The following is a 17,242-nucleotide window of genomic DNA, read 5'->3' as shown; positions in this document are numbered from 1 at the left end:
GTATTATTCATCTATGCCTGTCAATGATGCATTTTTGCAACTTCTGTACACAACATACAACATACTATAAAGTGTTCAGCATCCCAGGGCTGGTGAACACATATATTGTATATCACTCTTACATCTTAAATGTATCTTTATTACATCAATTAGATGATTATAGTATGTATTCGAAATTTCACATTGCTGTCACAATTTACCTATAGGCCTACGAACAACTACATTGAGAAATTAGTTTGTGCACTTCCTTCAGTTGACTCAATGTGCCATAGCCTATCATTTTCCGTGTATTTTAACTTTGCACATGAAAATATTAATTCAATAAAATGCACTTTCGTGAAGCAGGAATTACTCAATCGGTAGCTGTATCGTATTTTGTTTATGGCATCTACGTATCTACGAGCTTTTCACAGGTTTTTTTTTTTTTTTTTCTCACACTACTCACCCAAACGCGTAATCTGACGTGTACAGTGAAGGGCGGAGTTGAGAACAGAGCGCTCAGGTAAGGGAGTTCGTTTCTCACCAACACACACCTTGGGAGATACAGTAGTCTAAGTTACACAAAAGATTTAGCCTACTATTAGTCGGCGGCAAAGTCAAGTAAAGGTATAGCAAAATGGTTATATCGGCGAGTTATTCGTGTAAATTGTGATGATCCGAGGTTGTTGTTTTGTACTAAATATTGAGTAATAGGTCGCTGACAGAAATAGTGTTTGTAGCATTATGTTTGTTAATGATAACTGCCTCAATGCTTGTTATTTCCCCCCATATCAAATTTTCAATGGGTACCTCTTAGTGTAGGCTATTGTTCTGTGAAAATATCATGTTGTGAATTTCTTGCGGAACAAGTTTTCGTCAGGTGACCCAGTAAATCTAGGAAATTTCTGCTGTTTGCAGTTTATCCATTGGTGAATGGGATGGGTCCGCCTCTGTTGCCGATTTTCTCATTTGTTCATGGTATGATTTCACTAACGTTATCTTTCGTTTTAAGGAGCCTACTTAATATATTCCTATTCGGAAATTGGAACCACAAGTTCAAGAAGTAGCCAATAAAAACCCATTAAGTTGGCTGACATTATTTTGACGTAGGTTAAATGAGAGCCTACTTTTTTTCTAAGCGTGTAGACTACTGTAAACGTTTCACCTAAGATGCAAAACAAGCGGACATTGCTGCTGTTCATGAATCAGCGTATCAAATCAGATTAATTCACAGTTTATTTTCAGCTGTTTTTTGAAGCCAAGTGAACAGACACTATGCCAGGAGGGAAGTCAGAGAGCAGCAGGTACTATGAGAGTTCCCCGAATGGAGGAAAGGATCCACAGCGTGATCGAGACCATCCTAGGAATAAGAGGAGAGAGGGGGACAGGACAGACCAAAGAGACAATCAACAATACAGGGAGGAGAGAGAGCCAAGACATGACCGGAGGAATAAAGACAGAGATTACCCCGACAGACAGAGGGACACCCCACCTTACATGGACTCAACCGAACGCCAAGAAACGTAAGATAAAACTCATCCCTGGTCCAGCTGGCGTCCTGTCCTCAGACACCACTAGAGGGGTTCAGAAGATATTAACGGCTTGTGTTGCCCAAGTTTTGGAAAGCCTGTTCATACATTTGTTTCAGGGGAGGGCTACTAGTTATTAGTTAGCACAGCTGGTTGTTTTGGTTGTTTTACGCATGTACTGTAGGTTATTTTTGTGGGTGTTAACCCACATAATATGTGAGCAAGATCTATCTACATCTACTATCCCCTGTCTACTAGGGCTACAGTCATTTTGTCTTCTTGCAGGTACACTCCTTCTGCTGTGCCCCCTGCAGAAATGGACCATTATGAACCACAGTCCAGAGAAGCACTTTACAACCTAAAATACCTTTTAACATCAAGAGGTCAGTGGATCTTCTCCCTAATAATTTATACATTTAGAATACATGACAAACATGTGAACAAGAGCATTAGGCCTAGGCTACATTACATTACAAAAGAACATTTTGCTTTGGATTTATTTGTACAGTTTAATTTTGAGGGGAATGTTCCCCATTATATGCTCACTTTTATTAACCTAAAATGAAACCAGTAGGAAATGGAGGGGGTCTGATTGCATATGTAGCTGTTGGGTAGCCTGGTAGGAGAGAAGAGGAATGTAGCTATGCAGGTTAGTCAGGATACAGTCACATGACCAGGCCTTCGTAAGAATAATGTGCATGTTTTCCGGATGAGTATCTTTAATGAAACTGCATTGCATTTCCCAGCTTAGCTCAGTAAAATGTCTTCATGAGATTATTTTATAGGCTGCAGTTTGGTGCCGCTCATTTAGGCTATTAAGGGTAGACCTCCCTATCAGTGCATGCATAAGCTGCATTTTTTTGCATCCACACATTGCATGACATCAGCGAACACCTGCCGTATGCAAATGTTTCCATTTTTTTCAGTTTCCATTCATTCAGGTTTCTTTTATAGAGCAAAAATGCATTTCATAAAACAGTATACACATGGAGTGTAGGAGCAAAGGGTCTGTGATTGACAGTTTAAGTTGGATATCATTTAGTGTAAAAGGTGAGACAAAGAGGAAGACAAGGACCTAAGGATAGGTATGTTGGTAGAGGATGGCTGAATACAACATGGCCAGTGAATGAATGATGGAGAGATATTACAGGAGATGGAATGAAAGTGAGCCACAGAGACCAGTAACAAGTTTCTGATCTTTGCTTTGACAAGCGAGGCTTTGAAAGACTGGTGATGGAAAAGCCTTAAAATGAGGAGTTTAGATGTGCAGGTTGTACAAATTGTTTAAAGATTTTTGTATAGTTTTTTTTGTTTGTTTGTTTTCTGGCTATTGCATCAAGTTTTTGATGCGCTATTTGTCTTTATGTTGTTCTTACTAAAATAGGCTTCCGTAAAATAACACTAGCATTTTAAAGTCAGTAACCATGGTGTTCAGTTTGTTCTATATTAGTGAAAATATCATCTAAATGTGGCTCACTTGTGCAAATTAACTTGTTCAGATATTGACATTTCGGATTTATGTTTAGACATTCTAACTTATTATTCAAGCTTCCATTCACAAATGAGATTTTCATCAGTACAACCCGGTCATCGCATGTCTGGTATGTCTACACCATTGACAAATAAATCACAAATAACAAGACACCATTTGTAATGCATTTTGGAATGAGTTTCCATCATATCATTGCTGAGTATCTCATGCCAGAGCAGCGCATTTACTGATTGTCAAAGGAAAGAGGTAGGAGTATAGATTATTTAAGATCAGTCCTACCCTGGAAAGTTTGTAATTATATCCTATCTGACTATCTTTCTGTATATCTGTCTTTTCACCCTGTGTGTGTGGTGGTACAGGGTTGTGCCAGGCAATGGACCTCTTTATAAACTTGCTGATTGTCATCTGCGCCGGAGTGTCGTACAATGCATCGGGGGGCTATCGGGACCTGGCCAGCCTCGGGGGGCTTTACGCTTACTACTTTGGGGGTGCCAATGCCTTCACGGGCACGGAGGCAGAGAGGGTGAAGGAGCTGGACACCTTGTTCTACCAGCTCAAGCTGCCTCCCTACATCTTCAGCATGGCGTGCGGCGGGGCGCTAATGGGCTACAGCTGCGCCCTGCTCCTGCTGGGGGTCTTTCGCGTGCCCTACCGCTGGCCCGGCGTGCTGCTGGTGGAGGCGGTGCTGGACGGCCTGATCGGCCTGGGCTACATCCCCGCGCTGGCCTTCTACTTCATCAAGCTCCAGGAGACCTACAACTCCGCCATCTGCAAGGAGAGGGAGGAGCTGTACAAGAGCAAAGGGCACCAGGGCTTTGAGTGCAAGCTCCACGGGGCGGACATCGCCGGGGGGCTTTTTGGGGTGCTGGGGGTCATCGCTTTCTCCTTCAGCGCGGTGCTGGCCATCCGGGCGTTCAGGGCAGTGCGAGAGAGGAAAAAGCGCAAGGCCCAACAGGACATTTAAAATGGGCTTCCTCCCCTAATCCTTACAGCTGGTAGAACTACATGGTTAAAAGATTGAAACATTTGCCACTAGAGGTGGGATTTAGAACCAACGTCTGATCTGAGGACATCTATAGGAACCTTTCATATCTAATGGAAAGACTGTTGGAGGTATGAGTCTGGCAGTTAAACTGCAGGCACTGTTTTTTTCACTGTTATTTTATTTCAAAAGTGTACTTTTAAAAAATAAATACATACTTATTAGTCAAAGGTTCACCTCCGATTAACTTTTAAGCCAGAGGGTATCAATGGCTACCATCACCCTCTAACTTCTACTTGTTTGTACGCTGTAAAGATTTTTAAATGTGATCATTTTAAAATGTAAAATTTTTTTCTCATTTGTATGAACAAATTTAAGTTTTGTATCAGTTTTTTTAAAATAAATTGCTAAAAAATAATATTTGAATCATTATGCTTTGATAAACATTGTATTGACTTACATTTAAAAAGAGGAGAAAGTATGAATGAACACAGCCAAACCAGTAAATACTGGCAGAAAAATCCAATGAACAGTGCAAACACAGTTGTGTGAAACACAACGTCCTGCTTGATCTTGTATGGGAGTGCCCCTATTTTTCTATATGTCTCCAACCTGGTGTCAGAACATCTCCTATTCCAATTATGCTTCCTCACCCATGTGTCCCCTTCCTCATGCGTGTCCCTCCCTCCTCATGTGTCCCCCTTCCCTACCTGTGTCCCCTTCCCATCTGATTTCTGTATTCATGTATCTGTCAGTCTCGAGTTCTCTTCACACTTGCCTTTGTGTGGGCTCACGGTTCACCTAAGAAAGAGAAATACACTCTACCTCAAGAATGAGTCTTCACCAATCTGATGTGGCACCAGTGCAAACCAGTTTCAAACTATCAATGGCTCTTTTCACCTCTGTCTTTCACCTTGCCTTTTATCCATTCCCTTCAGTGACAAAGCAGTGAAAATGCAAAAAAAAAAAAAAAAAAAAAGTCCTGCCAGCATATTGGCAGTTTAGCTGCTAGTGAGAAAGGTCCTCCCTCTTTAGCATTGGTGGAGCTGACTGGAGTGCTTCTGAATGTTCTGCTGATATGTTGTGACCTCCTACTCCTTGCTGATTGGCTAGTGCCTTAGTGGCTTTAAGTCTCTCAGCCTGGGGCCTACGATCTCCCCATTGCAGGATCAGGAGCTGCAGCAGGATGAATCAGCACTTTGACTTCTACAGTTTTACATACAATCAATTTATCCAGCTGGATATTTTACTGAAGTAATACAGGTTAAGTACCTTGCTCAAGGGTAAAACGGCCGTGCCATGCCAACTGACAATTGAACCTACAGCCTCAGAGTTGCAAGTCCAGTTCCCTAAACATTGTGCAACATTGCCACCCTGTCCTTTTGGGTGGGATCAGGTGAGCGCCCTTCTGAAGCTGGAGAAGCTGGTCACCCACTGCCTGGGGGCTGGTGCCATGGGTTTGCCTGTACCATGTAAATAAGAGCAAGGAGCACAAGGGGGTGTTCCTGGGTTAATGGTCTCCACTGGTCCCAACTGGAAATAAATGGTGCCATTTTGGCGCAAACACAATTTTATCCATTTGCGCTATTCCGAAATAACAATGTTGATGCTAACACCCTGTTTTAGTTATTTACGCAGCATAGCACCATAATGCAACAGAAAACCAACTTCTGTGGTACACAAATTGTTTATAAATAACCTGGCACTTTAAAACAAGAAATAAAAAATGTCTTAAAAACCACATTTCACAGTATATAAATTTTTATTGCTACTTTGGTTGAAAAGTTGATTAAAAATACAGCTTTTCTGCCCAAAACCAGTCATAGCAGCATATCAAGTGAAACAACGAACCACTGCCCACTCCAAACAGGTTCAGTTCTGGCTGATGAACAGCAAAAGTGCTCTCAGTCTTTTTTGACACATTAAATCAACAAAGTACTTCATAAACTAGATACATCCAACATAACTGGAATTTCCTCAGTGGTTTCCTCCATGCTTAAAATTTAAACATAAAAATATAATGCATCCTTAAAATACTTAAACAATGCCTTAGAAACAAAAATGTTTTCTAATCATAGGTGTGTATGTGCATACATGTATGCTGTATACACATACACAGCATTTTGAGCATGACTGACATTAAATACATCAATAATCAGTTATGAAAACAAAATAAAGTACCTTAATCAGTCACAAAATAAATGTAATTAAATTCTAAATTCCTGAAAAGGACCTGTAAAACAGCATGAAGTATAAAAAATAATCATCAGGTTTCATGGTATTGTGAGAAAAATATTTGGGCATCTCTAGAAATAAAAATAATAATAATTTGGACAGTGTTTACTCCGGTTACACATTAAACAACTGGAACATTACCTTTAAGAGCTTTTTCAAAGCAAGGGTAATTCACATACACACACACACCCACATCCAAAATGGTGCACTCTTGCGAAAGTAGAAAGTGAAACTAATGCCTTATTAACACACACATTCCCAGAGCACACATACAGTACGTGAATTCATCATCAAAAACGCAAAAATAATCAAAACACTAAATTAGGAAAACCACCCCAAAAGAAAAACAACAAACCACTGCTAGATACCACTCATACAGTTCACACGCACAAGGAATATTTAATAATTATTTTCTTATATGGCCCCAATGATATACTATGTATATTTTGTCCTTAAAATATTAAAGGGAATTTCCTTGAAGGAAATATGATGCATTTATACCCTGTGGACCACCAAAAATACTTCACCTGGTCCTGGTCTCTCTCTCTCTCTCTCTCTCTATATATATATATATATATATATATATATATATGCACACAGTATATGGCCAAAAGTATATGGACACCTGACATCCAACATCTCATCCAAAATTATGGGCATTAAATGGCGTTGTTTCACCCTTTGCTGCTACAACAACCCCCACTCTTCTGGGATGAATTTATACTAGATGTTGGAGCATTGCTGCAGGGATTTTCTTCCATTCAGCCAGAAGAGCATTAGTGAGGTCGGGCACTGATTTGGTGATTAGGCCTGGCTCGCAGTTGGCTTTCCAATTGATCCCAAAGGTGTTGGATGGGGTCAAGGTCAGGGCTCTGTGTAGGCCAGTTCTTCCACACGGTTCTCAACAAAACCATTTCTATTTGGACCTCGCTGTGTGCCTGGGGGCATTACTGAAACAGAAAAGGGTCTTCCCCAAACTGTTGGGGAAGCACAGAATCGTCTAGAATGTGATTGTATGCTGTAGCATTAAGATTTGCCTTCACTGGAACTAAGGGACCTGGCCGAAACCATGAACAACAGCCCCAGACCAAGGGGTGTCCAGACATCCCTTCAGTCATACACTGCATGTCATACAGTACACCCCAATCAGTGCCCAACCTCACTAATGCTCTTCTGGCTGAATGGAAGCAAATTCTTGCAGCAATGCTCCAACATCTGGTAGCCTTCCTAGAAGAGTGGAAGTTGTTATAGCAGCCAAGAGTGGACTAACTCCATATTAATGCCCATAATTTTGGATGTTGGATGTCAGGTTCCACATACCTTTGGCCATATAGTATATGTATGTATGTATGTATGTATGTTTATATACACACTCACACACACACAAGTTTGTGGTATTTTAAAAAAAGGAACTCACTCACAATCTGATAACTGTCATATTTTGGTTTCTTTCATATTATGTGGTACACAATGGACCAGCTTTGCCAAGGTGACATACAAAAATAATATGTTTTAACTTTCCTTGCAGGCAATATACTGTAGACAACCAAGTTAAAGACTTGTTATCTAGAGCACAATTACACAATTGCACAATTTCTCAAAAGAAATACTCTGTTTTGTGAAAAGTGGCACAAACCACAGACAATGCTTGGTTAACATCATGAGAACACATGGCACAAGGTTACACAGTTAAGGTTACACATTATAGGTTACACCGTTGAAATGTATGAAAAAATAATTTAGAAACTGGTCTGATAGAGCATAATGTTTAAATCTAAAATGTAAACAAAGTGGCACAGATTAATTCTGTGTGTACCAAGTAGGTTTACAAACATCCTAAGGTTATATATTAATGGGAGCTTGATTAAAGGCACATTATTTAGTAGCTTTTTAAACGTGCACGTTTGAGGGCATGATGTTTTTATATTGTGCAGCAAGTACATTTAGTAGTTCTTTTTTAAGATGATGATGCCCAGTTTATACAACTAATATTGTGCACAAAAAAGCAAACATTAATGCTTTTCAGAAGAATGCCCATGCAAATATGGCCTCTAGAAAAGTCAATGGACCAAACATGGAAAATCCCCTCCCACATTTTGCACTCCCATCCCACGTAATTTTGAATCAACTAGCTACCACTGAGAAACAAATCTCAACTGTGTATCTCATCCATTATTACAGGTTTAGCCCATCCCGTGCACATTTCTGCAGGAGTTTACCTAATGTTGTACAGATGCAATCCGACTGAGTCTGGCCCAAACATTTACAATGATTGTAAATTACCTTCAATGCTTTGGAATGGCTGCTTTCACAGTGATTATTCAAGAGGGTCTAAATTGTGACCTGTGTATTTAGCACATATCAGCATATTGTAATAAGGAAATTTTATCCCATGATTTTGGGGTAGAAAGTTTTCAAGAACTGAGTGACTTGGCCATACCAGGGGAATTTAGCCTTACTGTACTTCCTATACACAAATACTGTACATATACTGGGGCTATCACACTCACTAAAAACATTAAACCCCACCAGTTATTGTATGTGAACCACCAGAGAGCTGGCAAAAGATGGACACAATAGCTGAACACTGCACTGAACAAGTCAAACAAATGCACACACACACACACACACGAACACAAACACACAGTCACTGTCTTAACGGTGCTTTAAAACTTCCCATTTTTAAGCCACACCAAGTTAAAGGTCACACTAATATATACACAAGAATCTGAAATACTTTGCATATATAATTTTAAAATAATGTTCATGATTTGTCCCCATGTTGCAGTGCTCCGGCCTGCTTGCTTTGAGCTACCACCACTCAGTTCAGCTGACCCTTAGCCATGCTAACAGGGTAAATTAAGGTTAGGATTATTCATTCTGGGTTCTTGCGTGCAAATTCCTGAAGGAAATGTGTGCAGATTTGTGATTCAGCACTGTGCATGAGCTGGAAAGGAACTTCATATCTGAATCACTGCCAGTTTTGGAGATTTTAGTATTATGTAAGGGTGATCTGAACTGCTAAAGAGGCCCAGCTCTAGGGCATGCCCACAACTGAAGAAACCTCTGTTTATTCAATAGAGAAATTATGAAATGAAAAGGCAAAGTGGATGCCTTCATAAACAAATCATATATTAAAAGTTCCTCTTTCTCCATGTGCTGAACATCAGAGTAAAATCCCAACATTTCCAATTAAATTTTGTGTACTCATGGGAACATGACCTACAGCAAAATTGAGATGGCGAACCAGCTCCCGCTTTTGTTACCAATCGTCTTGTAGTACTGAAAGTGCACAGCATCTGTGTGCTCATAGACAAGCTCACACTTATTGGGAAAGGAATCAGACAATTCATTTAGTATTAGTATACTACAGTATTTACAGTATAATTTTCATTTCATGTTTGATTGGCTGCTTTCTCTTAGAGAAGATTTAGCATATCTGAAAGGCCAAGAATTGCCACAACAATTTCTACACAGATCTGTGCCACAGCCACAGTGCATGGCAAATATACTCAAATATTAAAATATACACAGATGAAGCTCGAGTAAAAACAATTAATTACACTCGCTTGAATCATATAATTCATTTTGAAAGTGTATAAGCCATACAGACTGTTTTAAAGGGAGCATTTTGTGTAAAGAAAACAGAACATACCGCCTCTCACACTGACACAAAATCTTGCCAGAACACACACTGTAGTGAACAAATTCCTACTGCATAGTATGAAAGGTAGATCTCTCCAGTCATCTCAGCACAAACCTTATCATGCAAACCTATTTTTAAAAGAACCAGTGCATTTTAAGCATTAATCTTGGCACAATGATAAGATTTTTCACTGGTAAAAAAAATGACTTAATGATAATTCTGTTAATGATTAGAAAGCATTAGAGTTCATTGCCATAATTTGTCATGTATATTCTAATAGCATTTCAAGCTAGTTAAATACAAAGGAAAAGCCATTTAGTTGAAGGCTTCCTTCAGCATAACCATGAAACCGACAGATCGACAAATGACTAATATTACTAATATTTTTATACATTTTTACTTTTCTTCCAATTTCCAGAGGTTTTATAAATACATAATAATGTGTGGAATACTCTGCCTAAAAAAAGAAAGCGTGTAACTATGTGTCTGTCAATGACAGACCTTGAGGCACACTGCTGCACCAGAAACTAGTACTGTCGTAGGTCATATCAGCTTGGAGACCATTACCTTCAAACATTAACTGAACAATCCCACATCCTTACAGAAAATACATTCTATGGATCGTGTTTGAGAGCAAAGTATATGAGGTATGGCACAGAGCCGGACTTAGCAAATGAACAGCTGTTCTGGGCAGATTACATAAACCTGTAGTCAAATCAACCTCAGATATTTTATCATTATATCCCTAAATAATAGAAGAGTGCCTGGATTTACTGTGGCACTTACAGAAGCACTGTCAGGATGGAGCGAATGGCCACCCACTCGATCTCTTTGAAACACACTATGAGTCAGCCAGTTTTAATCTTACAGTACACTGTTAAGCCCACTGGAAATCAGTCAGCTAGCAATATACACACAAATAACCTCCACGTCAGCAGTACAGTATCTCTAGTAGCAAAGTCAGGTGTCCAGCATAATTTTTGATTATTCTGAATTTGTTGTATATACCACATGATTTGACTTTCCACTACTTAATATGTGTGAAACATCATTCATTGCCAACACGGGTCATAGTTACAGTTTGCAGAACACTTTAAAAGAAGACAACAAAATGCCAAGGCCAGTTACAACAGTTCTCAATTATTACCACTAGATGTCGCCATCTGCCATATTTCGATATGTGAAATATTTCAGAACCATGGTTCTCAAACAAGGATGGATAAAAAATGTACTGTGCTATTTGACCAGACTGTACTGCTCCTGCACCCTTACCATTTCAGTAAAAGTCATATAGCATGGCTATGGTAGTCCTTATTGTCCCTATACACAGGCACAAGCACACACACAAACCCACTCTTACACTCACACTCACACATACACCACAACTGCAGGTATATTTGTTCAATTACCTATATGTAAAAATAAATACTACAATATAGCCATTATGCTTTTCTGCTGTTCTCTGGACATGTTTGGCCATGGAGTGAAAATCTCAGGTTAAGACTTTGAGTGCATTTTCAGTATCATACTGAGTCTCAGCTGATCCTCAAAAAACATTTTGCACAGTCACCGTAGCACAGGCATTCATCTGGAATAACAGAGTTCTGTATAGTCTGAGGAGAGATCCCACTCCCTATTTTACCACCTGTTTTGTTAATGTAGGTAGTGGGAGCCATTCCTGGTTAGTACTACTCTGCAGTTTTTTCATGATGATTCACCATCTCTGGCATTCCCCTTTGATCTCTCTACACTAAAATACATACGCACCAAGTTAAATTATTTCACAGCTTCCCTACTAGATCGTGCAGGGTTTATCAGTACAGCGCTATGGTTTCTGGAACCTTTTTAAATCACTGTGCTCATGATACCACATAGAGGTGCGCATCGACAACAAATAAGTCCAAAACATAAAAGCCCGCAGACGCACAGAAAGACTGAACGCAAAATGTGTTTAAAAACGTTAATAGAAGAAAAACAGACAAAAAAACAGATGACTCAGCCAATTAGGCTTTTATCAATGTTACATTCAAAGTTAACGCCTTTTTTTTATACAGGCGCAGGTAATTGAAAAACCAGAAACACCACCTACGTTTTTAAATGCATTTTGCTTTTAGACTTGCTGCGCATGAGCGGGCCTTTATGTTTTGGACGTGATAATATGGTATCTGCAATATGTTCCATTGTTGAATGTCAAAACAGCACCGGAATTTTGTATAATTTTTGTCTCTTTCCTTGATTGTGAAAGACTCAAGTGCTGATTGCCCATTAACCCCATTTATTCACTGTTTGAGAAATATGTCACGGCTTTCCAGATAATGCGGAACGTGTAATCCCAGCTCAGTGGGGTAGATCAGGGATATGAGCTAAGCCGGGAGCAACCACACACACAACCTCACTGCACCCTGAAAAAGACCGTGGAAAAAGCAGGTGGGCCATCAACCCTGGTTCCACCAGAGTTTGGTTTCAAGAGGAAGCAAGCAGCTAGCAGTTAGCGGGTAAGAACATGAGATGAATTAGGGAGAGCAGCAATGCCGAAGATAGAAAATGATGTCCTGTACAGTCAAATATTTCTTTCACATGCACAAACACACATCCCAGGACCAAGCTCCAGTAACAGTGCTTCATGGAATTGATACCATTCAATGCATTCACTTGGTGATTGGCCCTCCTTCTTTTCAGTAAATATTGCTTGGGACCACATTTGCCACTAACTTATAAAAAAATAAAAAAACAGCCCTCCCACAAACCCTCCCATTACCCCAGAATATGTCCAGCAAACCCCATTTCAGCTCAGCCAGCCCAGAAGACCACCCTCAGTGTCATCAGCTGGCCAGGTTCTGAGGTCTGAGAGAGGGGAAACCTGGCCGGGTGATTGTACCAGAGGTGCTATCACACAGTGATAACCTTCCGCAAAATAAATACTCCAGTGGACATGCCAAGGCCAGGGAGTTAGCAGTGGAGTTAGGTGTAGTAGGCACTTTATGTCCCATCTTCACCTTTAGGTCACATGATTATTCTACGACATTGGAGACCTTCTAGATTCCTTGGGACAGAAGATGATGAATAAAGTAAATAAAGAGCCAGTTACAGTGACAGTAAACTGTGTAAAGGGCAATTGTTGCTTATAGCTTTTGTAGTGATACACCGACTAACAGAAGGTATTCCAGTTCAGTTTAGGATTTTGGCCTTCTACCATAAATCAAATTTGCTCTCTGGCCCTCATCATCATCTTCTATAAAGTCACATATTCAGACAGATTTTCTAGAGAAAATATTAGTCACAGTGAAACTGGTTTCAGAACACTGGAAGTGTCACAATGCAATCATAACTGTGCATTCTGGGCCTCAGACTTAGGTCAGACCCAAAAGGAAATTTGATCTGTAATATTCCAAGGGGGCTAACCTTGGTATGGCATCTTATTTCCTGTGGGCGTGGCATTATGCTCCACGCCCTCTACAGTGCAGTGTCATAGACTTCCTGCTGCAGGGCAGGGGTGCTGATCAGGTCCTGGGGAGGTGGAGGAGGCTGGCTCCACTCAGGGTCTCTGGCAGGGGGGTGTGTCGACAGGGGTGGAGGTCCAGGGGTGACGGCGTTCTGGATCCTTAGCTGCTCTCTAACATCCTGCTCCAGGCTGGGCGGAACCACCAGCTGGTCCTCGGGGTCCTGCTGGGCTGGGGCAGCAAAATAGCCCGACTTCTTCTTGGGGGCCTCCAGGGCTACCTCGATGAGGTTGTGGCTATCTTCCAGGGCTACCACGGAGCCGTTGGAAAGCTTCTTTCCGAAAAGGCTGGAGGAGGAAGGGGACTTTTTCAGGTCAGAGATCTCCCTGCCACACACCGCTAGAAGGCAGCCGTTCGTGGCCGACACAACCACATTCTCCCTGCGCCGTGCCTTCCCACCAAAACCGCCATTTTGGTAAACGGAGCCCCGCTGGTTGTCAAGGAGGTCCTGGTTGTCGAGGGCTTCAGGAGACACTGAACGGATCGGAAAGGCGCAGCAGTGGATGTCCACCTCCACCTCCACTTTGCTCCCATTGGAGATGACGCCCTCCAGTGGACCCTCGTCGTCACTGTCCAGCCCGTTGTCCGACTGGTTGCTGGAGAAGGTGGCGCAGGACGGCTGGCGCTGGAACAGCCCTGTGTTGATGACCCCGGGGCCGGGGCCGGGGCCGGGGCCGGGGCTGGGGCCGGGGACGCCCGTCCCACTGGCGGCTGCGGCGGGGTGAAGGCTGCAGCGCCTCTCTGGCCGGGCGGGGCTGGAGGAAGGGTGCTCGTCAGAGGCGGTGGAGCCGGCCTCGCTGCCCACCTCCGAGGCGGACAGCTCGCTACTGAACTCCGAGGTGACGCCGCTGCTGGAGGAAAGGGCGGGAGGGTCTCCCAGGGGGGCGGGACCGAAGGTGGGCAGCACCGCCCCCGCGCCCCCCTTCCCCTCGGCCTCGCAGGTGCAGCCGTCCTCCCCGACGCGCAGGGACACCACCGCCGCCCCCACGTTGTCCCGGCAACCGTAGCTCTGCGCCAGGGTGCACAGCCTCTTGGCGGCGGCTAGCGGGTCCCGCACGGCCTGTACCGTGCGCACGGCCTCCTGGTACGAGACCCCCTCGAACAGCGACCTGCTCCCCAGGATCAGGAAGTCGTCCTGGGAGCAGAGGGGCTCGGTGTGCACCCACGGCTTGGGCAGCACCCAGGGGGACAGGTAGGAGCAGCCCAGGAGGCGGGAGCAGCGGGTCACCCCGCTCACCTTGTTATCCTGCAACACACCATAACGGCTCCTCTCAGACCTCACACTATCCAACCCCAAACACCACCTTAAAATACCCCCTGTGCATATAATCTCGGGCACATTCACTATAAGTGTGCATGTGCATTAGGGTATTCTATATCAAATGTACCCTCCTTGGTGGCTGTAGACTACCTCTGTAATGGCCCACGTGGTGGCCGTAGGCTACCTCTGTAATGATGTCCTATTGGTGGCTGTAGACTATCCCTTTAAAGATGGCGCATGTGGTGGCAGTAGGCTACCTCTGTAATGATGGCCCATGTGGAGGCTGTAGTCTACCTCTGTAATGATGTCCCCTGTGTTGGTTGTAGGCTACCTCTATAATGATGGCGCATGTGGTGGCAGTAGGCTACCTCTGTAATGATGGCGCATGTGGTGGCAGTAGGCTACCTCTGTAATGATGTCCCCTGTGTTGGTTGTAGGCTACCTCTGTAATGATGGCGCATGTGTTGGTTGTAGACTACCTCTGTAATGATGGCGCATGTGTTGGCAGTAGGCTACCTCTGTAATGATGATGCATGTGGTGATGGTAGACTACCTCTGTAATGATGTCCCCTGTGTTGGTTGTAGGCTACCTCTGTAATGATGGCGCATGTGTTGGTTGTAGACTACCTCTGTAATGATGGCGCATGTGTTGGCAGTAGGCTACCTCTGTAATGATGATGCATGTGGTGATGGTAGACTACCTCTGTAATGATGGCGCATGTGTTAGTTGTAGACTACCTCTGTAATGATGGCGCATGTGTTGGTTGTAGACTACCTCTGTAATGATGGCCCATGTGTTGGTTGTAGACTACCTCTCTAATGATGGCACATGTGGTGGCAGTAGGGTACCTCTGTAATGATGGTGCATGTGTTGGCAGTAGGGTACCTCTGTCATGATGGCGCATGTGTTGGTTGTAGACTACCTCTGTAATGATGGTGCATGTGGTGGCTGTAGACTACCTCTGTAATGATGGCGCATGTGGTGGGAGTAGGGTACCTCTGTAATGATGGCGCATGTGGTGGCAGTAGGGTACCTCTGTAATGATGGTGCATGTGTTGGCAGTAGGGTACCTCTGTAATGATGGCGCATGTGTTGGTTGTAGACTACCTCTGTAATGATGGCCCATGTGTTGGTTGTAGACTACCTCTCTAATGATGGCACATGTGGTGGCAGTAGGGTACCTCTGTAATGATGGTGCATGTGTTGGCAGTAGGGTACCTCTGTAATGATGGCGCATGTGTTGGTTGTAGACTACCTCTGTAATGATGGTGCATGTGGTGGCTGTAGACTACCTCTGTAATGATGGCGCATGTGGTGGGAGTAGGGTACCTCTGTAATGATGGCGCATGTGGTGGCAGTAGGGTACCTCTGTAATGATGGTGCATGTGTTGGCAGTAGGGTACCTCTGTAATGATGGCCTTGCTGCTTTTAACCCTCTCCGTCTCCTCCATGCTCTGCTCCAGACTGAAGACCTTCGACAGGGCCAGGGGCTGCCCGTCTCGACACAGCACTGCCTGGCACGTGCCCACGTTGGCCAGGGTGAGGCTGAAGTTGGAGGGGTTGGAGGCCTCGTGGTGGATGTAGCAGAGCAGCGCAGAGGCGCCCAGCTTCTGCCCGGCCATGCCCAGTTTGCTGCACAACAACGAGGACAGGTAGGGGAGAGCCTGAAGACTGGGCATCCACTCAGTCTCACTGCAGAAGCCGCATTTACATTTATCTGCATTAGTCAGACTGACCCTGCTAATTTATTTAAAAATATGCAAAACGGGGACTGCTGAGTGGCTCCTGTTAAGGCACTGCTCCATTGCATGGACGTATGTATAATTCACTTACCAAGAGAAACACTTCAGTCTATGACCCATAAAAACCTAAATCTCCTGTCTCATTCATATGCATAAGTGTCACAGCCCCCCTCTCAAAAATAATGGGTGTCAACTGCAAAATTAACATATTCAAAATGTTAAAAGGAATAAGCCCTGTGGGTGAGCCCATTCAATCTGAAAGGGCGAAGTATGTTTCTGTCAGCCAATTAAAACATGAATAAAGTTCTACAAAATCAAGCATAAGCAACAAAGGGCTGATGGCCTGCCCTAGCTGGGGTCTCTCAACACCTGGCAGGCATGATGTCCTATATCCCCAAAGCCTTCATGGCCTTAGCTTGGGTTTATAATGATACCATAGAGTTCAGTTATGGGGTGCGCCGAGAGCAGCTTCGACGGTGTCTGGTAACACAGTCTGGAGTCTGGTGTATATGATATCTCTCTGGCACGACACAATGTTATCAAATGCTAATGCAATTTCAGTTAATAATTATACATCTGTGCTACTCATTTTAGTGTGTTTTTTTTTGTGTGGGTATTTTTGCTTGCGTGTGTGTATGTGTGGTTTAGTGATTGTGCATGCGTGCATGTGTGTCTGTGTGTGTATGCGTATTTGTGTTTGTGTGTGTGCATCTGCGTGTGTGTATATAAGAGCTGACAGGGGCGCAGTACCGGTGTGTGTGTGTGTGTGTGTATACGTGTGTGCGTGCGTGTGTGTGTGTATACGTGTGTGTGTGCGTGTGTGTGTATATAAGAGCTGACAGGGGCGCAGTACCGGTGTGCGTGTGTGTGTGTGT

General features: G+C 43.3%; 2 protein-coding genes across 4 annotated transcripts in view; one reads left to right on the top strand and one right to left on the bottom strand.

The window, feature by feature from the left end:
* The first annotated feature begins 459 nt into the window (after positions 1 to 459).
* Positions 460 to 4,360, top strand: marveld3 (MARVEL domain containing 3). Of its 3 annotated transcripts, none has more exons than XM_035395246.1 (4): positions 460 to 502; positions 1,225 to 1,502; positions 1,794 to 1,891; positions 3,360 to 4,360. In XM_035395246.1, the coding sequence occupies exons 2-4, from the start codon at positions 1,255 to 1,257 to the stop codon at positions 3,962 to 3,964; spliced, it is 951 nt and encodes a 316-aa protein (XP_035251137.1). In that variant the 5' UTR covers positions 460 to 502; positions 1,225 to 1,254; the 3' UTR covers positions 3,965 to 4,360. The 3 variants fall into 3 exon arrangements, with proteins under 3 accessions (XP_035251137.1, XP_035251136.1, XP_035251135.1); XM_035395245.1 differs by lacking the exon at positions 460 to 502 and adding an exon at positions 511 to 606; XM_035395244.1 differs by lacking the exon at positions 460 to 502 and adding an exon at positions 834 to 957.
* A 5,416-nt stretch (positions 4,361 to 9,776) lies between these two features.
* phlpp2 (PH domain and leucine rich repeat protein phosphatase 2) overlaps positions 9,777 to 17,242 on the bottom strand; it is a 33,532-nt gene continuing 26,066 nt past the window's right edge. The window contains exons 18-19 of the mRNA XM_035396563.1: positions 16,029 to 16,257; positions 9,777 to 14,609 (exon numbers count right to left, since the gene is read on the bottom strand). Of these exons, the coding sequence (XP_035252454.1) occupies positions 13,317 to 14,609; positions 16,029 to 16,257 (1,522 nt within the window). The 3' untranslated portion in view covers positions 9,777 to 13,316. The remainder of the gene's footprint in view (positions 14,610 to 16,028; positions 16,258 to 17,242) is intronic.

The sequence above is a fragment of the Anguilla anguilla genome, chromosome 16 (assembly GCF_013347855.1).
Source record: "Anguilla anguilla isolate fAngAng1 chromosome 16, fAngAng1.pri, whole genome shotgun sequence".
In the NCBI taxonomy this organism is placed as follows: Eukaryota; Metazoa; Chordata; class Actinopteri; order Anguilliformes; family Anguillidae; genus Anguilla; species Anguilla anguilla.
Note: the sequence above shows the minus strand (reverse complement) of the source record. Positions and strands in the feature narration are given on the sequence as shown.

Coding starts and splice junctions, on each gene's coding strand:
- marveld3 (XM_035395246.1), top strand. CDS start 1,255: ATGCCAGGAGGGAAGTCAGAGAGCAGCAGGTACTATGAGAGTTCCCCG. Junction 1,503..1,793: donor TCAACCGAACGCCAAGAAAC/GTAAGATAAAAC, acceptor GTCTTCTTGCAG/GTACACTCCTTCTGCTGTGC. Junction 1,892..3,359: donor ATACCTTTTAACATCAAGAG/GTCAGTGGATCT, acceptor GTGGTGGTACAG/GGTTGTGCCAGGCAATGGAC.